General features: G+C 39.2%; 1 protein-coding gene across 1 annotated transcript in view; it reads left to right on the forward strand.

Annotated features, from left to right (window-relative positions):
- The window catches only part of BRCA2 (BRCA2 DNA repair associated), an 88,685-nt gene that overhangs the window by 27,979 nt on the left and 39,286 nt on the right, over positions 1–21,420 (forward strand). Inside the window, exons 9-13 of the mRNA XM_074982356.1 lie at positions 3,447–4,637; positions 5,580–10,757; positions 12,877–12,969; positions 16,645–16,714; positions 17,177–17,601. Of these exons, the coding sequence (XP_074838457.1) occupies positions 3,447–4,637; positions 5,580–10,757; positions 12,877–12,969; positions 16,645–16,714; positions 17,177–17,601 (6,957 nt within the window). The remainder of the gene's footprint in view (positions 1–3,446; positions 4,638–5,579; positions 10,758–12,876; positions 12,970–16,644; positions 16,715–17,176; positions 17,602–21,420) is intronic.

Raw genomic sequence — 21,420 nt, forward strand, 5'->3', positions numbered from 1 at the left:
ACATGTTCAACCTCTTTCTTTCTGATACCCCCTGCACCCCATGCTATAAAAAAAAAACAACTCTATGGCTTATTTGGGCCACAGCAACTTGTTTTCTGCATATAAACCAAGGGACAGCATTAGATATTAAGCAGAGCAGTTGCCTGCTACCCCATGCTACACAAGTCCCCATGAAGCTAAGTTACTCAGGCTTTGGCTTCAGGCTGGGTGGCAGGCTTCAGGCCTCAGGCTTCCACCCATATGGTATGACTTGAGTTTTCTGCCAGGGGCCCGAGAAAGCCTAATGCTGGCCATGTTTGAAGGACCTCCTAAGACATGCTTGTGGATCCCAAGTCTCTGCTTGAGAACAATTGCTTGATTGCATGTATCTTGAGGGTTTACTGTGGAGTACCATCAGGCCAGCCAGCTATAAGAAGTAGTGATTGGGAGTATTTAATCCAGCACAGTAATGGGTCATAAATGAACAAGAAAAGATGTAGCCATGCAAATGTTACTAGTTTACCAGAGATTAATTTTTTAAAAGCACGTTTTCAAGATATGTATATTTATTGTTTAGGAAAGGGTACTTTCTAGGTTAAGGATGGAACTACAGATAAGATCTTTTTCTTCACCCATGACACCCATCATAAATAATCCAGCTTTTAACCCAAATTACAAATCAGAGGTTTCAAAGGTTGGGAGAGTTATTGAGTACATAGCTGTTCACCAAAGGAACTCTTTTAAAACAACTTTAAGAAATCAACACCAATTTTAACTGCCTCACTGACACATGTTAGTAGTACTTTCAGATTAATCATTGTGTCTCAGCTTTTTAGTAAAACTGTTTTATGGCAAAAACTAACTTTAAAAGTGGTGGTGGCTTTTGGTTGATTAGTTGTATATATTTATATTTTTCTATTTGATATCCATCTTTGCAGACAACGTTACTAACACCCATATATAATACCAAGGAAACAGGATTTGGATCCACGGTTACCCCAGCGGAATGGGTTTAGATATGGAAAAGAGGATGAGTCTAGAGTAATAATTTAAAAATTAAATTCTTGCAGTGCTAGGTTGAAATAAATATAAACTGAATGGAGGCATGTTGGAGAAGTGGTGGTTAAAGAGGTGTTTTTAATGTGCTTCATGTATGGACATTTCTCATCATGAAGTACTCAGATGTGAATCCTAATCAAGTTACAGTAAGGTCTCAGTACATGAGGGTTCTGTTCCACACACCCTCGCATAAACCTGGATTTCGTGTACAGAATCATAGAATGCTAGGACTGGAAGGGACCTTGAGAGTTTGAGTCCAGCCCCCTGCCCTCATGGCAGGACCAAGTACTGTCTAGATCATCCCTGATAGACCCTTATCTAACCTGTTCTTAAATATCTCCAGAGATGGAGATTCCACAACCTCCCTAGGCAATTTATTGCAGTGTTTGACCACCCTGACAGTTAGGAACTTTCTTTCCAAATGCCCAACCTATGTAAGTAGGGATCTGGCTTTCTACCATGCAGAACACATGTTCTGCAGCCAGGGAAGCAGCAGAAAGGTAAGCCCTGGGCTGGGGGTGGCAGCTGGGGAGGGTTAAGCCTGGTGGTAGGTTGGGGGGAAGGGTGGAGTTGAGCCGGGGGTGAGCTGGGCTGTGGAGGGGGAGGGGAGTTGAGCTGCAACTACAGACATGAGTGGGTGGTGAGCTGGCAGGGGGGTTGCACCAGAGCTGCATGGGGCAGAGGTGGGTGGCTGGGCGGGCGGCTTGTGAGCCAGTGTGATTGCACCAGAGCTGTGCTTGGGGGAGGGGGCGGGGGGGTAAGTAGATGGCTTGTGAGCCGGGGTTGGGGGGGTTGCACCAGAGCTGCAGGGGGGAGGGAGGGAGGCAGGCAGGCAGCTTGTGAGCTGTCAGGGTGATCGCACCAGAGCCACGTGGGGCAGGAGGGCAAGCAGGTGTCTTGTGACCCTGGAGGGCTGCACAGGTGCCATGTGGGGTGAGTGGGGGGGGCTTGTGAGCTGGCAGGGGGGTTGCACCGGAGCCGCACGGCGCGGCTTCAACCAGAGCTCATTGTGGGAAGTTTAAACTGGGCTGGGGATGGGGAGGGGGTGAACTGGAGCTATGCGAGAGTGGTAGTAAGCTGGAGCCAGGCGTGAGTGAGCTGGAGCTGCGTGCGGGTGGTGAGTGGAGCTGGGGGCCATGCAGAGCTGAGGGGGGTTGAGCCAGGGCAGGGGGAGCAAGTTAAGCAGAACTGGAAATCATGGTACAGGGCTTACAATAGGAATCAGGGTCAGACGCGTTAGAGTGGGGTCGCACACTTTGAATTCACATACTCTGAGACCTTACTGTATACAGATTGTAGGCTATTTATTGTAAAATGATCCCTTGTTAACTTTTTTGGAGCTTCCTAAAGGAAATGATGATCAAAGTAATGAAAAATTAATCTGATGTGCTAGTAAGCTGCTAAACTACTAACTCTAAAAGTGTGATGGTTAAATATATGGATGGTTGTTATGGAAAAATTAATGCATCTATTACCCAGCAAAATAAAGGACAAATATACACAGGTATTTGGTTAACACTGGTTTTCCAGTGTGAATATAAAAATAAATCTAAACCTCTCATCTATCCAGATCTGACTATATAATATTCAATACACACCTAGCTTGATAAGTAGGAATAGAATCAGTATTTTCACTTTTTATTTAATGAAATCCCCAGGAAAAAATGTGGTTTGTGAAGTAAAGAGGCTCACTCTTTAATATCTGATAATATCTCTGCCAATAGTTGACTATAATGTTTCTCTAAACAAAAAGTTAAGTGTAATGTTTTAGTGGTACTTTTCCTAATAATCCTATGGCAATGATTTGCAACCTTTTAAATTTTTAAAAATTATTATACAATGAAGAGCCTATGGTTGTGTTTCTATTTTTTTAATGCTGTAATATTATGCACTGAGTGATCATAATAGACCACAAATTATTGTTCCATTAACAACAAGTATACTCAAAGAGAATGTAAAATGTTGGATTTAATTGTAGGACATTCATTGTCCCCTGCATGATATTTTGTGTACACTGACAAATACCAAAATTTAACCTTGAAATTTTTTACCAATGTTTCTAGCCATGAGACATTCACATTTTCCATCCCCTGGGAGAAGAAGCCAGTAGTTCCATCCTCAATACTTGTAGATCCATTGCTGTTCACAGAAGGCAAAAGATATCTGCACTGATGCCCCTTGTCTTTTCTCTTCTCTTCATAGCAGCAAATGCTGGCCACTGGAGAACATGTTGTAGAAACTCACGAGTTCTTCCACTGACTGAAAAAGGTTCGGTATTGAGAGGGAAATGACAGGAATAAATACAATCTATAGACTATATGATAGAAACAGAGGAGTGTTTTGTAGCTGATTGTTTCATTAATCTTGTGGTGTGTTTTTGTTTGTTTTTTTTTTTTAACAATTTGCAGAGTTGGAGAAGAGGCTAGATGGCTCATTTGGTGAGATGAATAGCTTGGAAAATAGACTTCAGATTCCCATTAAGTCAGGTGGGAACCAAATGGCACAGAATGCCTTGGAAAATGGAGAGGTGCATGACAGGACTGTAAATATGCCAGATGCAGGGGAACATGTTCTTTCTGTGTGCCATATTAGTGACAAACATCTTCAAGAAGTGAAAATGACCAGCTGGACTAAGAAAACACACTTTGATAAAATGGCAACTGTTTTACTTAACGAGACTAATGAAGTAAGGGGGAATTTTAAAGATGCTATCTTAAGCTGTGAAAGAGAATTGGATCCCCGTAGGTGTGAAATAGTTACAACTAGCATACCAAATAGAATACAGAATCCCCTGGGGAACAGCAAATTTACAAAGGAGGATATGCCGCCATCTTTGACATCTGAATGGTCTCAGCTGAACTTATCTGGTCTAGACGTAACACAGCTAGAAAAAATGTCCACCTGTGATACTTTTTCACCATCCAATTTCTGTAGCAAGAAGAGATCTGAAGACAAATTACATTCTAAATTCACAACTTTTGAAACTTCTTTAGTGAGCACTTCAAGTGAAATAAAAGCAGAAAAGCTACAGCATATCAGTTGGTCAGAACACATGGATGAGGAAACAAAAGATTATGAAAAGCATTCAACCTCTGAAACTTCTCTAATGGATTCTCTTACTTTGAATGTTCGGGATCCATCTTTAGTGAAAGACTGTACAGCTGAAAAGGTTTCTGAAGTGCACTTTTTAGACTGTAATTCCTTATTAATGGAAAATACAAGCTTTGTGAGCTACTCAGAAGTTTTTAACAGTTGCTTTCACAAGCATTTAACGGAACACTTTAAGTCTTCTGTAACTGATGTTACCTCTCACCCTGTTACATGTAAGGCTTCAACTCCAAATAATCCTGATGTCACAAAACAGTCGCAAAACAATGAAAACACACCCATTAGATCTGGCATGAAAAGCACAAGTTTACTATCCAACCTGAAAAAGAAATCAAAAAGATTTGTTTATACAATAAATAATTCTTCACCGTGTCAAGAGGAAAAAGTCCAGAAAGAAATAAAAGGAGGTTCTTCCATTCATTCTCCATCACCTCAGTCAGAATTTGCATCACATCCCTCTAAAGGTCCTGATACAGCCAGTAATGATCAAGGTATTTTTTTTAAATTATTTTCATTGGGTGAAGGTTTTTTTTTTTTTTTTAAACTTACATCTTGCTTCCCCTTCACAATTTAGATGAAGTGTGATTCTGAAGGGAACTAATTCATGAGATTGGTACTGAGTATCTGATGATATTAAATAAACAAGGTAGTACCATTTGAAAATAATCTGGTTAGTGTTGGTTTGATTCTAGTTTATACAAGTTTCTACCTCAAATTGTCAGTGGTGGCTCGCCCCCCGCCAACATTGCCAGAGGTGACTGAGTGGACTAGTCTAGAGAAAGCATCACTAGGTTTGGGATAATTAACATTTAGTGGAACAACATGAGGAACACTATGCTACCCTTGCACACTTTTTATAGTTAGAGGTCTTGAATCTTCAGGCCATCCATCTGGTACATTTGAGGAGAATTTTTAAAAATTTTAAAATTTAAAAATTTAATTTTTTTTTTTTTTAAAAAAATTTCCAGTGTTAGTTCAAGTTTCACACCTGTTGTGATGCACATAATTACTTTTCAAAAGCTGTGACTGTTACAGAAATAATTATTTTATACTGGGGAATTAAGGATTCTTCCTCGTTGCTTTTACCATAGAATCCATGTGTTGGCTTCACAGGATGGGCACTTTTTCCTCTATTTCAACAAAAGCATTACTTGATATTTGATCGCAGCTCGTGGTATTTTAACTGAAGACTACTGACTTCTAAAGTTAACTGTGAGGCAATTATTAAGGCATATAAGAGCCTGATCCTGTACACACACTTACAATCAATGAAACTACTAATGGTAATACAACTACAAATGTTTACAGAATTGGGCCAGAGTTTTAAGACCTAAGTTAATTAACTGCACTTTATTTGAATAAGTGAGAATTCCTCTGTATTGTCCATTTATTGACGCACACAACTATTTTACAATGTTTTTCATTTTTTATAGATCTTTTGGTTTCTTCTGCTGAGAGAAAATGCATGCATTCAGATACTGAGGAAAACTCCATGCTACTGAGCAAATATGCTACAAGAGCAAATAGAATAGATAACTCACCTAATAATTCTTTCAGTAACAGAATGATGCATCTAGACTTGAAAGAGGTGTTAAAAAATAATGAAAGGGAATATCAATCTTCTTCATTAGATTGCTCAAAAACATCTAATACTTTGAAAGAACAATTAGTGGTGCCTTCAGACAACATTTTGAGTGTACAGCACAAAGTCACGCCCATGGCTTGCCTCTTAGCAACAAAGAATTCTGAAATGGATTTGGATAAAATTGAACCTGTCATTCAGTATGCAAAGAAAGATAAGAGTATTTATAGAACTGTTAGTCCAAATAAAGACACTGATGTACTTGAGACCTTTAAGAAACAACCTGGAGCATCGTCTTGTGATAATGAACAGTTGGGTGAAATGGAATGGGACCCAGGATCTATGAAAAATTGTTACCCCAGGGATCCTTTGAGTGAAATTAACCTTGGTATAAGTAAGCACAATAGCGTTTGTTGCAATAAAACAAACTCAGAAGATAAAGATGATGCTACAGGCCATTTGTCAATACATGAATGCAAAACTGTAACTTTGCCACCTGCAGTAATTCAGTCAAATACAGAGTCAAGCACTGTGTTAATCGGAGAGAACAACAGAGCTACAGCTGAATTTTCAAAAGTTGTAGTTGCAGATCAAGAAACTGAGTCAAATGAAAATGAGGAAAATAACCTTCAAAGAGCATATAACAGAAACATGGTAACTACAGAGGGTGGCAAAAAACTGTTTGATCACAAAGACTGTGGTTTGTTACAAGTAGTAATTTCTGAGAAATCTTCCTTGCCAGGACTTGCATTAAAAATTTCACCTGAACAAATAGTCTCAGATTTAGTTACACAAGAACTAGACCCTAATGTAGAAGATGGGCATTGCATAAAGAAGGTGATCAGATATCCTTCCAACCATGTTACATCAGATAAATATTTATATTCAAACACACCTTTATGTTTAGACAGCAAATCAAAACAGAACCCAGAAGATAAAGAGAAGTGGTCAGACCATGCAAGTTTTCATGGCCAATGCTTAAATGAAAGCTTTGGTGGCTTCCAAACTGCTTCCAATAAGCAGATAAAACTCTCTGAAAATAGCATTATAAAAGGCAAAATTATATTCAAAGATATAGAAGGCGAGTGCCTTGAAGACTTATCCAGAGAAGGAATCAAAAGCATTTCAAAACAAATTAAAAAGGAAAATATTAATATTTCTCCTGTCGTGGCTAATGAACTGAATGCTAACTCTTCCCATGGTTTTGATTCACGGTCATGTTTTGTTGACCATATGATTGCACAAGGTATTCTGCCTGGAAGCACTGATTCATCTCTTCAAAACTTGGATAGAAATCAGCAGCCTCAACTAAACCAAATTTTGACAGCAAGCCAAGAAGCTGAAATTACTGAACTTTCCAACATACTAGCAGAAACAAATAGTCAGTATGAATTTACGCAGTTTAGAGAGCAAAATAATAGGGCTGAGCTGTCTGGATGTGTAGATATAAGTGAAACTGCTAACTTGAATGTTTCTGATATCTGGCAAGATTCTGATTTTGATTACGTTTTTCAAACAGAAGCCCAAAGAGTAAATGACAAATCTTCTATTAAGCATACTGACACAAATGAAGAGTCTGCAATGATGGGTAATGCAACGGAAGAGAGAGAGATTTTCCAGAAGAATATCTGTGAAGAGTTTACCTCTACTAACATATGCAGAAAAACAAATAAGATTCCTCTTATCTCAAGTTTTCCAGTACCTACACAGGACAGTTTTTCTAATTTTGGAGGGTTTAGTTCAGCTGGAGGCAAAAAAATAAGTATTTCTAATGAAGTTTTGACTAGGGCTGCAGAATTGTTCAGTGATCTGGATCGTGATGGTGAGATGTTTAAACCCACTGAGATGAATTCCAGAAGTGTTTATTCTAATAGATATAAGACTTCTAGGAGGAATGTTTCTAGATGTGCGATTGAAAGAGACAACTATTATGGGGAACATATAAAAGATGCAAATATTGAACACAAAACTACACTGAAAAATAATGAAAAATGTATTAACACATTTATGCAAATACAAGTAAAAAATCAGGGAGAAAGTACAACAAATATTAGTGAGAATTACAGTGTTTCTAACAGCACCAAAATTAGTAATTTAAAAGTTAACTACTCAGTCCATGAAATGGAAAATGGTCTGTCATCTGTTGTAAACCACAATCAGAGTCTGAATGTCTCAAATAAGATAAATGAGAATGACACTCAGTCACAGTATAGCTTACAAGAAGGTTTGTCAGACCTAACATGTTTGAGTGAAGTGTCTAAAACTGAAGAAATACTAACTTTAAATATTTCAGATGGAACAGAACTGGATCCTAATAAAAACGAACAAAAGATGAAAAATCTAGATAATTTTCAAAATGCATCTACTAATATATCAATCTCCCAAGCACCAGTGGGTGAAGTCCATTTGTTTGAAACATGCACAGAAAAAGAGCTGGATAATATTTCATCAGACTCCAATAGACAAATGATAAATCGTATAAACAAGAAAGGAATAGATACGGCTTCTGCCAAAAAAAACATTAACGCAAACCAAAACAAATCCAAAATAGGCTCTGACCATCAACAAATCTCCATTCAGCAAGACACAGACTTTGAAATAAAAAACACAGAGCAGAGAAATACAATAGGTTTCTATACAGCTAATGGCAAGGAAATTGTAATTACTGATGAATCTTTGACCAAAGCAAAACAAATTTTTGCAGAAGAAAATGTTTGCCTGGACAATAAGCATAATATTGGTAATTTTGAGAGCTCTGAGATACAGCCTTTAAGCAAGAAGAAATTAAGCAAAGATATTAATAAAGATTGTGAATTTTTTGTGGAGAACACTTGCAAATGTAATAAAAAAATGCTTAACCTTACCGGTAAACTTTTTTCTAAAGAACTTCATGATCCATGTGAAAAGGTATTGGATGACAGCCTCTTTAAACAACCACAGGGTGTTGAAGCTGTGAAGGTACATTCAGTAGAGGTACATTTATTTGCTAATTTAAACAAAGAACTTGAACATTCAGAAACCTCAGTTTCTCAAAAGCTAGTTGGTGACTTTTTTGAAAAGTCAGATGTAGAATTTTGTACTGGAAATGGCAAAAAACATTCTGTAAGTGAGGCATCTTTCAATGAGGCAAGAAAGCTGTTTGCAGAGGGAAATCTGAGAAATACACCAAGAAAAAATGATGCATCTAAAAGTACATTAATTGATTCTGATATTGACCAGACTACTACAGATTTACATTTAAAAGAAGTATCAGATGTTTTTGCAGAGCATCCCATGTACACAAATAAGAAAACTATTTTAACTGTAAAGAGTGACAGAATGAAAAGTCATGCTTCCATTAACTTAACTCAAAGGAACATTTTAGAAAATAGGTCTTTTAAGTTAAAGGGCAATAGTAAAGGGTCTGACTTTCAACATACAAATGATTCATATGATTATGTGAACTGCTTTCCAGAAAACATGGATAGTGTTTCCCAAGATCAGCCACTGGTAAGTCTTACTGCAGACAAAAACAACTTACTTCCTTTTGAAAGAACTTCTCAAAATGAGAATGTGACTCAAAACTGTGATTTAAAAGTTTTGGATACCAAGAGTGTTTTGAAAATCTCAGCCACTGAAGTGACAGGCTCCAATTCAATGTTTAAGGATGTACCAGTTGCATTTAGTACAGCAGGAGGCAAAACAGTCACTGTTTCCTATGATGCACTAAAGAGAGTCCGACAAATGTTTCCAGAAAACACTGATAAATCTATAAAACAGAGCACTGAGACTAAATCAGAAGCTAATAAAAATGAAATTGCAGCAAATTGTTCTGAGATATTGGACAGTACTAAGTGCCCTACCTCTGCTAATTTTTCAAATGTAGGCAAGAGTGAGACACACAGTTCAGCTACCTGCCATTTTCCATATGCAAATGAGAACTATACAGATGGACAAGTGCTACATCATGATAGCAATACATCTGCAGATATTGTGTCTGAGTCAAGTCCCCAGACGTTATGCTTTCAGGTGAATAACACACTTTCTGGCCTATGTAGGTCTCCTAATAAACTAAATCATCGGTCAGACTTTTCTACAGGTAATTATGGTTTTTTTAGCACAGCAAGTGGTAAACCTGTACAGCTATCGGAAGATTCATTGAAGAAAGCTAGATCTCTCTTTTCTGAAATTGAAAATAACATTTCAGTTCAGCAATGTGTATCAGACCTGCAATGTGATTATGAGCCACCTTCAGTTGGGGACCAAGTAGTAAAGTTTGTTGAAGCAGGAAGTACTTCAGCACTTGGGAAATCTGAGGTAGTAGTATCACAAGAAAAAAAATTTCCAAACGCTGAACTGATTACAAAAACTACTTTTGGTTTCAATACAGGAAGTGGTAAGCAAGTGCTAGTTTCTGAAAATGCTTTTCAGAAAGTGGAGCAGGTGTTTGGTGACACTACCAACAGCAAATACTGCTTTGCCGATCAACTTAATTTAAGACAAGATCCTGTTTCTGCCTTAAAATCTTCTATTTATTTTGGTGCAGCCAAAGCGACAGATAAAGCCTCTTTAAAACCCCAAATCCAGGATTCCCATAATGAAGAACTTGACTTATCAAACAGTTGTCCTGTTGAAAAGAAGCCTTTACAAAACATTTACAGTATTAAACCAGCTATGTGTGCACCTCACTGCAAGAATGATGAGCCCCTAACTCTAAAACACAGTTTTACATGTGCAGAGGATACTCAGCTTTTTGAAAAAGAGCTTCATGGCGCAACCACGATAGAAATAGAAGCTGAAGATGTTTCGTGCATTACTCCAGCTAAAACAGAGTCTGATGTTTATCGTCTTAAATGTTCCCAAATTTCAGAAAAATACTTGGAAACAGAAGCATTAGAAAGTGCCAAAGCTGTTATGGAAGATGATAAACTCATTAATTCCGGAGTAGAAAATAATACAAAAAAATACCTTTTTATTTGTAGAAAGAGCAATAACTGTCCATTAAATATGAGAATTGGGAAAAGACGAATGGAAGAGAGAGCCTCATTTGGTAGGTGTCTTTTTTTTCTGTAAACCTAGTAAATTCATCTAATGTGATGTTTTGATATAGTTGAGACCGTTTTGAATATATAACTTGGTTAAACTGCATGTAGGTAATTCAAGACTTGAGCCTGCTGTCCCCGATTTCAATGGTGAAACTCTGACATCATCAGTGATACTTATCCATTGATTTCAGAAGGAGCACGGAGACTAACCATACGTTAATACTAGATATAATTCTGAAGCAGCATGGTTTTGTTTTGTTTTGCTAATGTTAATGAAAGAAACAATTTTCACTTGAAAGCTAGGGCAGAGCCTCCCCCTTCACCTGAAGGGGCCAAAATGGTAAGCCCTTCCTCCTGGGAACAGGGAAATGCTAACTGTATCTATCCATCACTAAGAGGTAGCCATGTTAGTCTGCATCTTCACAAAACAAAAAAGCATGTATGTGGTGTTCTTAGGTGGTTCTGTCCCACGAAAGCTCATCGCCTGATAAAGTTTGTTACTCCTTAAAATGCTACATGACTGTATTTTTGCTTTGTGTATCTCTCACTGCAAATCTAATTAGCTGTGTTTCTAAAGGGGATTCAACCTGGAAAAGGACAGTGTTTCCACTTTAATTATTTGGTGTTGCATAAATGGAGAACAGCTTTCAACTGTAGCAGAATGTCGTAGGGATTCCCCTGGTGAAAGTGCTGAATTAGGGCATCTCTACCTGCCTCACCCTACAGCTACACTTACTGTGGAAGATTGACCACTCAGGTTCGATCTTCCAGGGCTCCATTTTGTGCATGTGAGAAATCGCGTGTTCCTGGGTCAATGTCAACCCTGGAATGCCTCATGAGCTGCAAGGATTAAGGAAAATCAGTGGTAGGAGCTGTATATCAGCTGTCAACTTCCTGCATGAGTATAGACTCAGCCTTAGGCACACTTTTTTCCAAAGCCACTTTTAAGATTTCCTGTGGACCTCTTGCCATCCTGGCTGTGGAAAAGAGATTGCAGGCACCTAATATAATATAGACCATTTTCTGGCATACTAACTTCTCTCCCTCCCTCCCTCTTCCAAGTGAGGATCTTCTCCGTGGTCTATAGTAGCTTGTGCTTCCCACAGATATTGCCACAGAGTGAATCAGGCATGTTGCCTCCTGCCTCCCACCCCCCACTTCACAGCCCCCCCCCCCACAAAGGTCTTCAGCAGAGTGTCACTTGTTTGAAGTTTCAAAAGCACTCCCAACAATGCTACATAATAGAGCCACACAGGGAGGGCAGGGAGAATGTTTGTTTGTTTTCAAATTAAATCAGGATCCAGCACTTCTGAAGAATGCTTTATTGTTTAAACTAATTTGAAAACAGTGTTTTGATAATATACCCCTTCTCAGGACTAACTAAACTCCTACATAGACCCCAATGTTTTATAAAACAGATTCATCTAGTGTGTGTAGGTAGCACAGACATCACTAGCCTGGTAGGCAAACTGTTTAACAGATATACAAAAGCAAAGGTTAAATAACAGCTTTTTGCTTAAATATCTTTCAATTAATTGTTTGGATAGTCAGCAGCTTCTTATGAAATTGACATTGGTGTTTACTTTGGAGGGTTTGAGGAAATATTTCTTTTCACCAGGGGAATTGCTCATACTATGGTAAGGATAAGAATATGTGATTTGTGTATACTTGGAATATTCACTTTTTTGAAAATTTCTTATATTTTTATAGTTAAACCTATTTATCATATTCAGGTTTGGCAGCAATTTTTTTCAGAACACGCTACATTATGTAACAGTATTTAAAATCAAGGTATTGGAAACAGGCATGATATATATGTATAAATGAACCTCAGGTAAACTGCATATTGCTATTTAACAAACTTCTCTTTGCTTTGATTTTTGAAAGAATAAGCCAAATTCTGAGAAAAGACATCTGTTTTAAAAGGAAACTATTTTAATTCAGGAAGTGTGGTTTCTAACATTTCTAATTTCAGTTTGGCACATCTTTAACTGCTGTGCTCTTTAAATATAAAAGTTTATTATGCTGTAGTGGGAGAGATATTGAACTTGGGGGCTCTTTGAGTTTCGTTTTGGTTTTTTTTTGGGTTTGGTTATTTATTGGTGTATGGAATTTATGTTCTAGGAGAACCTCCAATTAAAAGACAACTATTGCATGACTTTGACAGAATTGAAAATCCTCATAAACCTTTGAAAGCTTCAAAAAGCACTCCAGATGGTAAATTTATTTTTTGTGTGTGTGTGGGGGTGTGTGTACAATATAGTCAGTTTTATATCAAGTTCAATTTATAGTTCTCTTTTGAAGAAACCAACAAAAGTTTAATGAATTAAGATTGTTTAAACTTTTTTCTATTGTCATATTATATAAGCAATATTAACATCTGTTCTAACCTGAAATCAGATGCCTTATCGCACAGATCTACTTCTGAAGTATATGCACAGCTCTCCTGTGTTTGTTAAAAAAAAATTGTTATATAATCATCCATAGCACATATATCCAGTACCTCAACATCTTACTTGGACTCTCAAACTGAAACCTCAGTAAGAGCAAGGTACTTTAACAATAGGTGCATTTTTTTTTTTTAAATTGTATAATCTGTATAAAAATGTGTAGGTCTGAGTTAAAACATGCTAACAACATAAGTCTTTCAGCAACATAGCTGTAGAGGGATTGTGACATCCTAAATGGTACCCCTTTTAGATACCTTGACATGTTTTTATGGAGGGCCTTGAAGACTGAGACCAAGAATTTTATGCGGACCTGATATTTTGTGGGAAGTCAGTGTAGCCATCAGAGCACTGAGGTCGTATGTTTTTTGGGACCTGGTGTTGCTAAGGAGGGCAGTTGTTAATTTTGAACTAACATCGTTTTTTTTTTCCTTTCAAGGAATGTGATCCTCCCTAGATTTTAAAATTTGCAGTGATCCACTTGGGAGATCACAAGAGCATATTCTGCAGTGATGATTGTCATCTCACAACTTTATAACATTTAATAGGTGAACAAAGGCAATCTTCAGAGTGTCAGCTACTTCAAAAGTTAGTAACAGTGAGGAGCAATCAGTTTGCAAACATTTAGAAGATAGCATGGTGATAAGTTAAAAATCAGCATGGATTTGTCAAGAACAAATCAGGTCATGCCAACCTGATAGCTTTTTTTGCAGGGTGTCAACCCTTTTGGATAGGGAGGAAGTAGTAGACATGGTATATCTTGACTTTAGAGAACTTTTGGTACTTTCTCACATGATGTTCTCATAAACTAGGAAGCAGTCTAGATGGGTGCAAAACTGGTTGGAAAATCATTCCCAGAGAGTAGTTGCCAGTGATTCACAGTCATGTTGGAAGGACATAATGGGTGGGACCCCCAGGGGTCAGTTCTGAGTCCATTTCTATTTAATATCTTCATAGATAATGGCATAGAGGTTACATTTTATAAAGTTCCCAAGAGATACCAAGCTGGGAGGGGTTGCAAGTGCTTTGGAAGGTAGGGTTAAAATTCTTCCACTCTACTCTGCATTTATTAGGCCTCAACTGGAGTATTGTATTCAGTTCTTGGTGCTTCATTTCAGGACAGAGGAGGACAAATTGGAGAAAATCCAGATAAAAGCAACAAAAATTATTAGTGCTTGAAAACACGAGCTGTGAGGGAAGACCGAAAGAATTGGGTTTGCTTAGTCTGGAAAAGAGAAGGCCGAGAGGGCACATGAGCTGTCAATACCTAAAAGGTTTTACAAGGAGGCGGGAGCAAAAATATTCTTAAACCTGGTGATAGGATAAGAAGAGATGGACAGCAAGGAAAGTTTAGGATGGACATGAGGTAAAACTTCCAGTCAATGCAGTTTTTGCACAGGAATAAATTGCTTAGGGAGGTTGGAGATTGTCCATCATTGCAGATTTTTAAAAGCAAGACAGACAAACACCTGGCACAAATGGCCTAGATCTCAGGAGTGGACAAACTTTTTGGTCTGAAGGCCACATCTGGTTCAGAAATTGTACGGAGGGTCAGGTAGGAGAGTCTGTGCCTGTCCTAACAGCCAGGAGTGGCCCTTGCCCAGGCCCTGCCCCCTATCCAAACCTCTCGTTCTTCTGGGACCCCCCCCCCCACACCTGACAACCTCCACCTCCTATTGGGGTTGACAGTGTGGTGACCAAGCCATCCAGGCAGTGGGGGTGCTGAGACTGAGGGGAAAGGGTAACAGAAAGCTGTGGATTAGCCACCCCTGATTACCCTGCTGCTTGAAAGTTGGGCTAGCTCGTCCTGGCAAGGCTGTCTCAACTCCACTCTCTGGCAGGAGCTTTGGAGACCAGACTGAATGGTTGAACAGCGTAGATATGACTCATGGGCCATAGTGTGTTCCCCTTCTGGTCTAGACACACTTAATTTTACCATACTTTCAGAGAGGTAGCCATGTTGGTCTGTAGTGTCACAAAAAACAAGCAATCTTTTAGCACCTTAAAGACTAACAAACTGAAGAAAGCTCATTACCTAACAAATTAATTTGCTGGTCTTTATGGAGCTACAAGACTGTTAGTTTTGCCAGATGTGCAGGGGACTGGACCAGAGGACCTCTTGAGTTGCCTTCCAGTCCTATATTTCTATGACTATCTGCAAGTAATGAAATGTAAAAATGCTAAACTGTTGACTACTGAGCTAGTCTGATATATAGCAGGGTTTAGCATTTCCAGTGAGAGAGAGTGCTTGGGAATCCAGGGGGTTTCTAGCAAGAAGCAGGTTGAGAGAGAGCTCTGCCAAAGGAGGCTTCACTGCTTGGGAACGAAACATTGGAGGAGACTTCTTTTTTCTGTATGTGGTTTCTAGCATAACTGTTAGGCAGCTAAGGGAGTTCTAATAACAAAAGCTGCTCTCGTGATAATAGCTGCACAGGCTTTGGGTCTTGGAAGCATATCTGAACTTGCCAGCAAAGCAAACTTGCTTTTGACTCACTAATGGTAAGTTAGGAAATCAGTTCTTTTCCTTAAAATTAAAAGGGGAAAAATCCTGTTTATTCACTATGGCTGGGTCTACGTGTGTCCCTTCCTTTTGAAAGGGGCGTGTTAATGAGCGGGTTCGAAAAATGCTGATGAGGTGCTGCAATGAAAATGCAGCACTTCGTTAGCGTAATGGCAGCCACGGCGATTCAAAAGTGCGGCTTTTTGAATCACATGCTGCCCATGGAGACGGGACCTTCCAAAAGGACACTCCCCTCTGCCCCCCAGTTTTCGAAAGCCCTTCTTCCAATCACCAGGTAGGAAGAAGGGCTTTCGAAAACTGTGGGGGGGGGCGGATCCTTTCAGAAGGTCCCATCTCCACGTGCAGCACACGATTTGAAAAGCCGCACTTTCAAATCGCTGCGGCTGTCATTATGCTAATGAGGTGCTGCATATTCATTGCAGTGCCTCATTTAGTATCTTTCAAACCCACTTATTAACATGCCCCTTTCGAAAGGAAGGGACATGTGTAGACACAGGGCATGTAGATTGGTGTATATTTATATACATTGACAGGATGAACCTCTTTAGTCTGGCCCCCTGGGGACCTGAGCAGTGCTGAATGAGAGAATATGCCGAACCACAGGAGGTCAATATTGTCTAGCAGTATTACCAACGCTTCCACTGCTTAGTGGGCTCTTAAAAGACATTTTGGGGTAAATTACAGCACAGACGAACACTGAGACCCAGGACGGATGGCTAGAAACAAATTTCATGGGACCACGGGAAATTAGGCCACACCCATAAGTGGTCATTCAGCTAACTAAAATCATGCCAGATTATGGATGTTGCTGGACAAGAGAGTGCCAGACTAGAGAGGTTCAACCTGTATACACACTAATAATGTTTGACATGTTCTGGAAACATCACATGCCACTGAAGCATACTATATTTTTATTATTTTTAGGCATAACCAAAGATAGAAGAAAGTTTTTGTACCGTATTCCTTTAAAACCTGAAACTTGTGTTCCTTTTAGGTAAGAAAAAATGCATAGTGTAACTTGAGATTTATTTCTAAAGAATTGCTTGGGATGATTGTTCTTGTGGACTTATATTAATCTTACTATAATTTGCTACACAATTTTCTTAAAAATGCTAATCAATTTTAATTAAATTTTGTACTGAGACATCTAACATAACATAAAAATACTGAAATATTCCTTGTAAGGTCTACATTTGTGTTCAGATTTCATTTTCCAGAGATAAAATGTTAGATTAGGTAACCTGATTTCTTTGCAGTAATAGTGTGAGCTACTTCTAAGAACTATTTCATGTGAATGTAACTGAAAGTTCTTTACTAAATGGGAATCTCCTAGATTAATTCCATTCACTGTAGAAAAAAAATTATATAGAATGACAAGCCTTGTGTTAGGTTTTATATGAAAATTTACTGATAACCAAGCTCAATTACATGTTGTTCAATATTTTCTTCTATACAGTGCTACTAAAGAACAAGAAGTCAAGAATCCCAGTCTTACTATACCAGGACAGGATTTTAAAGGATGTAAATCAAAATCTGATCTTTTTCAGCATCATGTGTTGAGAGAGTTGAGTGGCACATCAGGTTTTTTTAATCCATTTAAAAAGATGTCTGCTGAAGAAAGTGAGAAAGGGAAAAGCACACCTTTATTGACCAAAACAGCTAAAACTTTTGTGCCACCTTTCAAAGTTAAGTCGGTTTCCACAAATGAGCAGCACATCAGCAAAAGACTTGACTCAGTGATTAACAAGAATATGAATAGAGATAAGGAAGTAAAAGATCTCACAATTCAACGAAACACCGAAGATCTTCAGTCAGAGGAGAAAGATTGCACCAAACAAGTTACAGCACATAATTTAGGAGATAATGGAGATGGTGATTCAGGTATTTTCAGGAAAACATTTTTGAACATTTATCTTTTGTGAGCAGTAATTGTTTAAATATAATTGTGAAGCTTTTTGAATAATATTGTGACTTTATTTCTTTTTATTCCTAAATCTATGCATAGGAACATTAGGAAATCTGTCTTGGTATTTGATTTCCATCTATTATGTTCAGAATGCTGCATTTTCATTGATAAGTTTTGAATGTCAGTCAATGACTTGCTATACCTTTTGGACAGCAATTCTTGGGAAATAAGTTGTGACACAGCTATCTGAATCCCATTTACTTTTTGGTTATATATTTTTGTTTTGATATACAGTATTCTAAGTGCTCTATAAAAGGGTCACTTGTAGAATGTTTTATTTATACATACATAGATAATAGGGATATTAATGCTTAACCGGTTAACCTGTAAGCCACATCCTAAATGGATGAGGCTTACCAGTCATGTTTAACTGGTGGGACTGAAGCAGCAGGCAGGGTGTTGTACTACTTTGTTTTTAAAGTGTGAGCTGTTGTCAGACTGGATTTCTCAAGGTGCTGGGACAATTGCTGTTAAGCGGTTTAGTCCCATAATTGTGAACAGTCCTGTTGCCAATGGGGCAGGGTATGCAAAACCAATTCCTGAAACAACTTCCATTCCAGTCAAGAGGTACTTACACCTTTGCCTGGTAGTAGGAAGTGGGCCAATGTAATCAACCTGCCAGGTTGCCCATAGTGTTTTCCCATCTCTTGGTCTGGCAAATCGCTGTCCTTCAGCTGTGTGTTTTCAGGTTTTAGCACAGATAGTACAGGCTCGCAACAGGTCTCTGGCCTGTTGGTGAGTGATAGGCCACCCCCTGATATGTGCTTGCCGTACCAGCTCATCACTCCCTGTGTGCCCCAGAGTCTCATGTAGCCATAGGTACAAACATTCCCAATCTACTTGGGTGGCAGAGATCTGGGCTGCTGCATCTGCCAGGTTATTTAGCTGTGCAGCCGGGGTGTTATTCTTTTGGTGTGCTGACACATGTCCTATACTTAGGGGTTGCTCGGTGGCATAGTGGTACTCACTAGGCATTCCCACCTTCCATAGGGATTCCTTAATTAAGGTGGAGTTCTGTGCAGTATCAGCTTTCCAGCATGGACATTCCTCTACCCATCCCGAGAACAAACAAACAATAACCAGCACATTTTTAAAAGATTTACATTTGGGTAGCTGAATGAAGTTCATTTGTAACTGCAGGAACAGTCCTAAAGGTAGAGATCTGGTTGCCAGAACTGTCTTTACAGGTTTGCCCACGTCATGGGCTTGGCAGACAGGGCAAGCCAGACAGTAGTTTGGGCTACTTAGGAGAATTTGGAAGCAAACCAATTTGCTTGAACAGCAGTAATCATTCCCCTGCTTCGCTTACATGAGTCAGGCTGTTAATAAGATAAGCACAAACATAAAATACAAAACCACATTCTTCATTTTAAAAGGAGATTCATGATGTTTAGGTTGTTCTTCAGTAACTACCAGCTTTTCCTGTGTTTCTGAAAGACAAAAGAATACTTTTCTACCCCCTTTGGGGTGGCAGGTTACATATTGGAATATTCCATTTACAAATATGCTCAGTTCTTTCTAAACTCTGCAGGCTACTCACTCTGAATTTTCTCCAGACCCTTTAGAGTTAAGGACTTACTCACTTACTCTTAACCTCAAATCACATGCTTATTTTCCAAAGTGACATTTTATTGGATATTACCATTTTAAGTATTACAAAAGGGATTTAGATCCTTTGTACCTATATTGAAAGGTGTCCATATCGGAAGGCGTCCCCTACTTATGGATGCACCAGCAGGACAAACAGACAGACAGACAACAAACAACATTAAACAAAACTCCATGACACATACACATACACCACAACATAAATGTTTACATAACTACACTTTGTAACACAAAGAGTTAAGAACTTGAACTAAAGCTTTCAGAGTTGGGCAGTTTCTTCAAGGTCTTATAATCTGGGCTTTTGTCCAAGGAGCTGTATCTCACAGCCAGATACAAAACTACTCCAATATTCCTTTGTCTCTTTTGGTTTACAAGCAGTTCTCTGCTTACAGAGCTGCAACCGTGATTCCTCTGATTGTCCCCAGTTCTTTTCCAACATTTCCTCGTCCCATTTAGGGTCACACCATCCTTCCTGGGTGAATTCCTTCTCTATGTTGGGGAAATCCATGTTGTTTATCATGACTGATTTCATTTTGTCACTGTGGTACAGCCTGTGTCACAACCCTGCTCGCTGCGCCAATTCTGTTAGCCGGTGGCCAGGTAATGTGCGGTGAGGTACTCCCCTGGGTCCTAAGCAACCCAGTTTTTTACTGTTAGAGCAGGCAGCTCCTAGCACACTCACCCACGGCCAGGCTGTAGTAACCAAACGGTTAAAGTTCTTTTGTTGTGCCGGCTGTGTTGCAGTGACAAAAGGGTTAACAAAATAGTTAGGCTTGGATCTTAACTAGTTACAAGTTTATTAAGCTACAGTTATAAGCGTGCGGTTACAAAAGGCTATTGTTTACTTCTTATATGCTAGCAAAGTACAGGTGTTAACAAGTTACGTTACAATCCAATACAAAGATATCTGTTACCATCTAACACAATGATATCTTGGCACAATGACATCTAGTTACAGAGCTCTAATTCTTTAGCTGTGCACAAAAAAAGTCAGAGACCTAGCATGGGTGTATCTTACCCTCTCTGCGTCTCTCGATACCAGCGTAGCCAAGCCGGATCGGTCACTCAATTCCGCGGAAAGACGAATACGAGGTTGGGCGTCCCCAGTAGTGGACCTCAGGAGGCAATCACCTGACCCGACCAGCAGGAAGTTGGTGGAATGCACTCAAAGTTAGAGTTCTGCTGGACCCATCTTTTATACCCCTTTTGGGTTACGTATTCTCTTTCTTATCTATGGTGCCAGATCATACTGGTCTGTCTTTGTGACAGCAGTTTGTTACAAGGGCATTTCTACTTAGTTTGCACTTGTAAGACAAGAGATAAACAATTTAGGAGTACAGGACATTCTTTTGTGCGGGCGGGGCACATCCCCTTCTGGGTGATTGTGTGTGCATCATATTGATCAATGCCAGCTGGGGTGATTTCTGAGGGTCCACCCCCCCTCTCATGTTGACAGTCTGGCCTGTTAGCCTTCTAGCTGTACTGTCTGCTTCTCAGGGTCACGATAAGCCAGCATATCTGGGCCTCAATGAGGGCATCAAAGACTCTGCTGTCAGCAGCCATTTCCGTGCCCTGTATGCTCCTCAGTGGGGGGGGGCAACGAGCAAGCTGGCTTGTAAGGGGGAGACTCTGTCTGGCTACACAGGGGCACAGTGGCTGGGCTGGAGAGTTGTACCCCTGGCTGCCCTTTCCTCCCCTTTAATCACTTAAACTTAACATTTAACATTCAGTTTAATTAAATGGAATTTTTCATCCCTAATAGATGCATACTTTTTTTTTTTAAATGTTAAAATTTAGGTCCAGTCCTGCCAAACACTCATAGCCAGCATTTTCCAAAAGGCATAAGGAATCTGGTACTCAATTTTCACTGGAAGTTGGGCTTACCTCCTATAGGCTTCTTTGAAATTCCCACTCAGGGTGCGTCTACACTAGCAAGTACCTTTGACATTAGGATCGGAAGACTGAGTTCTTTCAAAAGAAGCCACGAAGCATCTACACTGACACGACGCTCTTCCGAAATTAACTTCGAAAGAACTCCCCCGTTCTTTCAATGTTGGTCCTCCACTCCTGGGATGGGAAAAGTGCCCTCTTTTGATAGACAATTTCAAAAGAGAGCAAATGTAGAC

The sequence above is a fragment of the Carettochelys insculpta genome, chromosome 1, assembly GCF_033958435.1.
Source record: "Carettochelys insculpta isolate YL-2023 chromosome 1, ASM3395843v1, whole genome shotgun sequence".
NCBI lineage: Eukaryota > Metazoa > Chordata > Testudines > Carettochelyidae > Carettochelys > Carettochelys insculpta.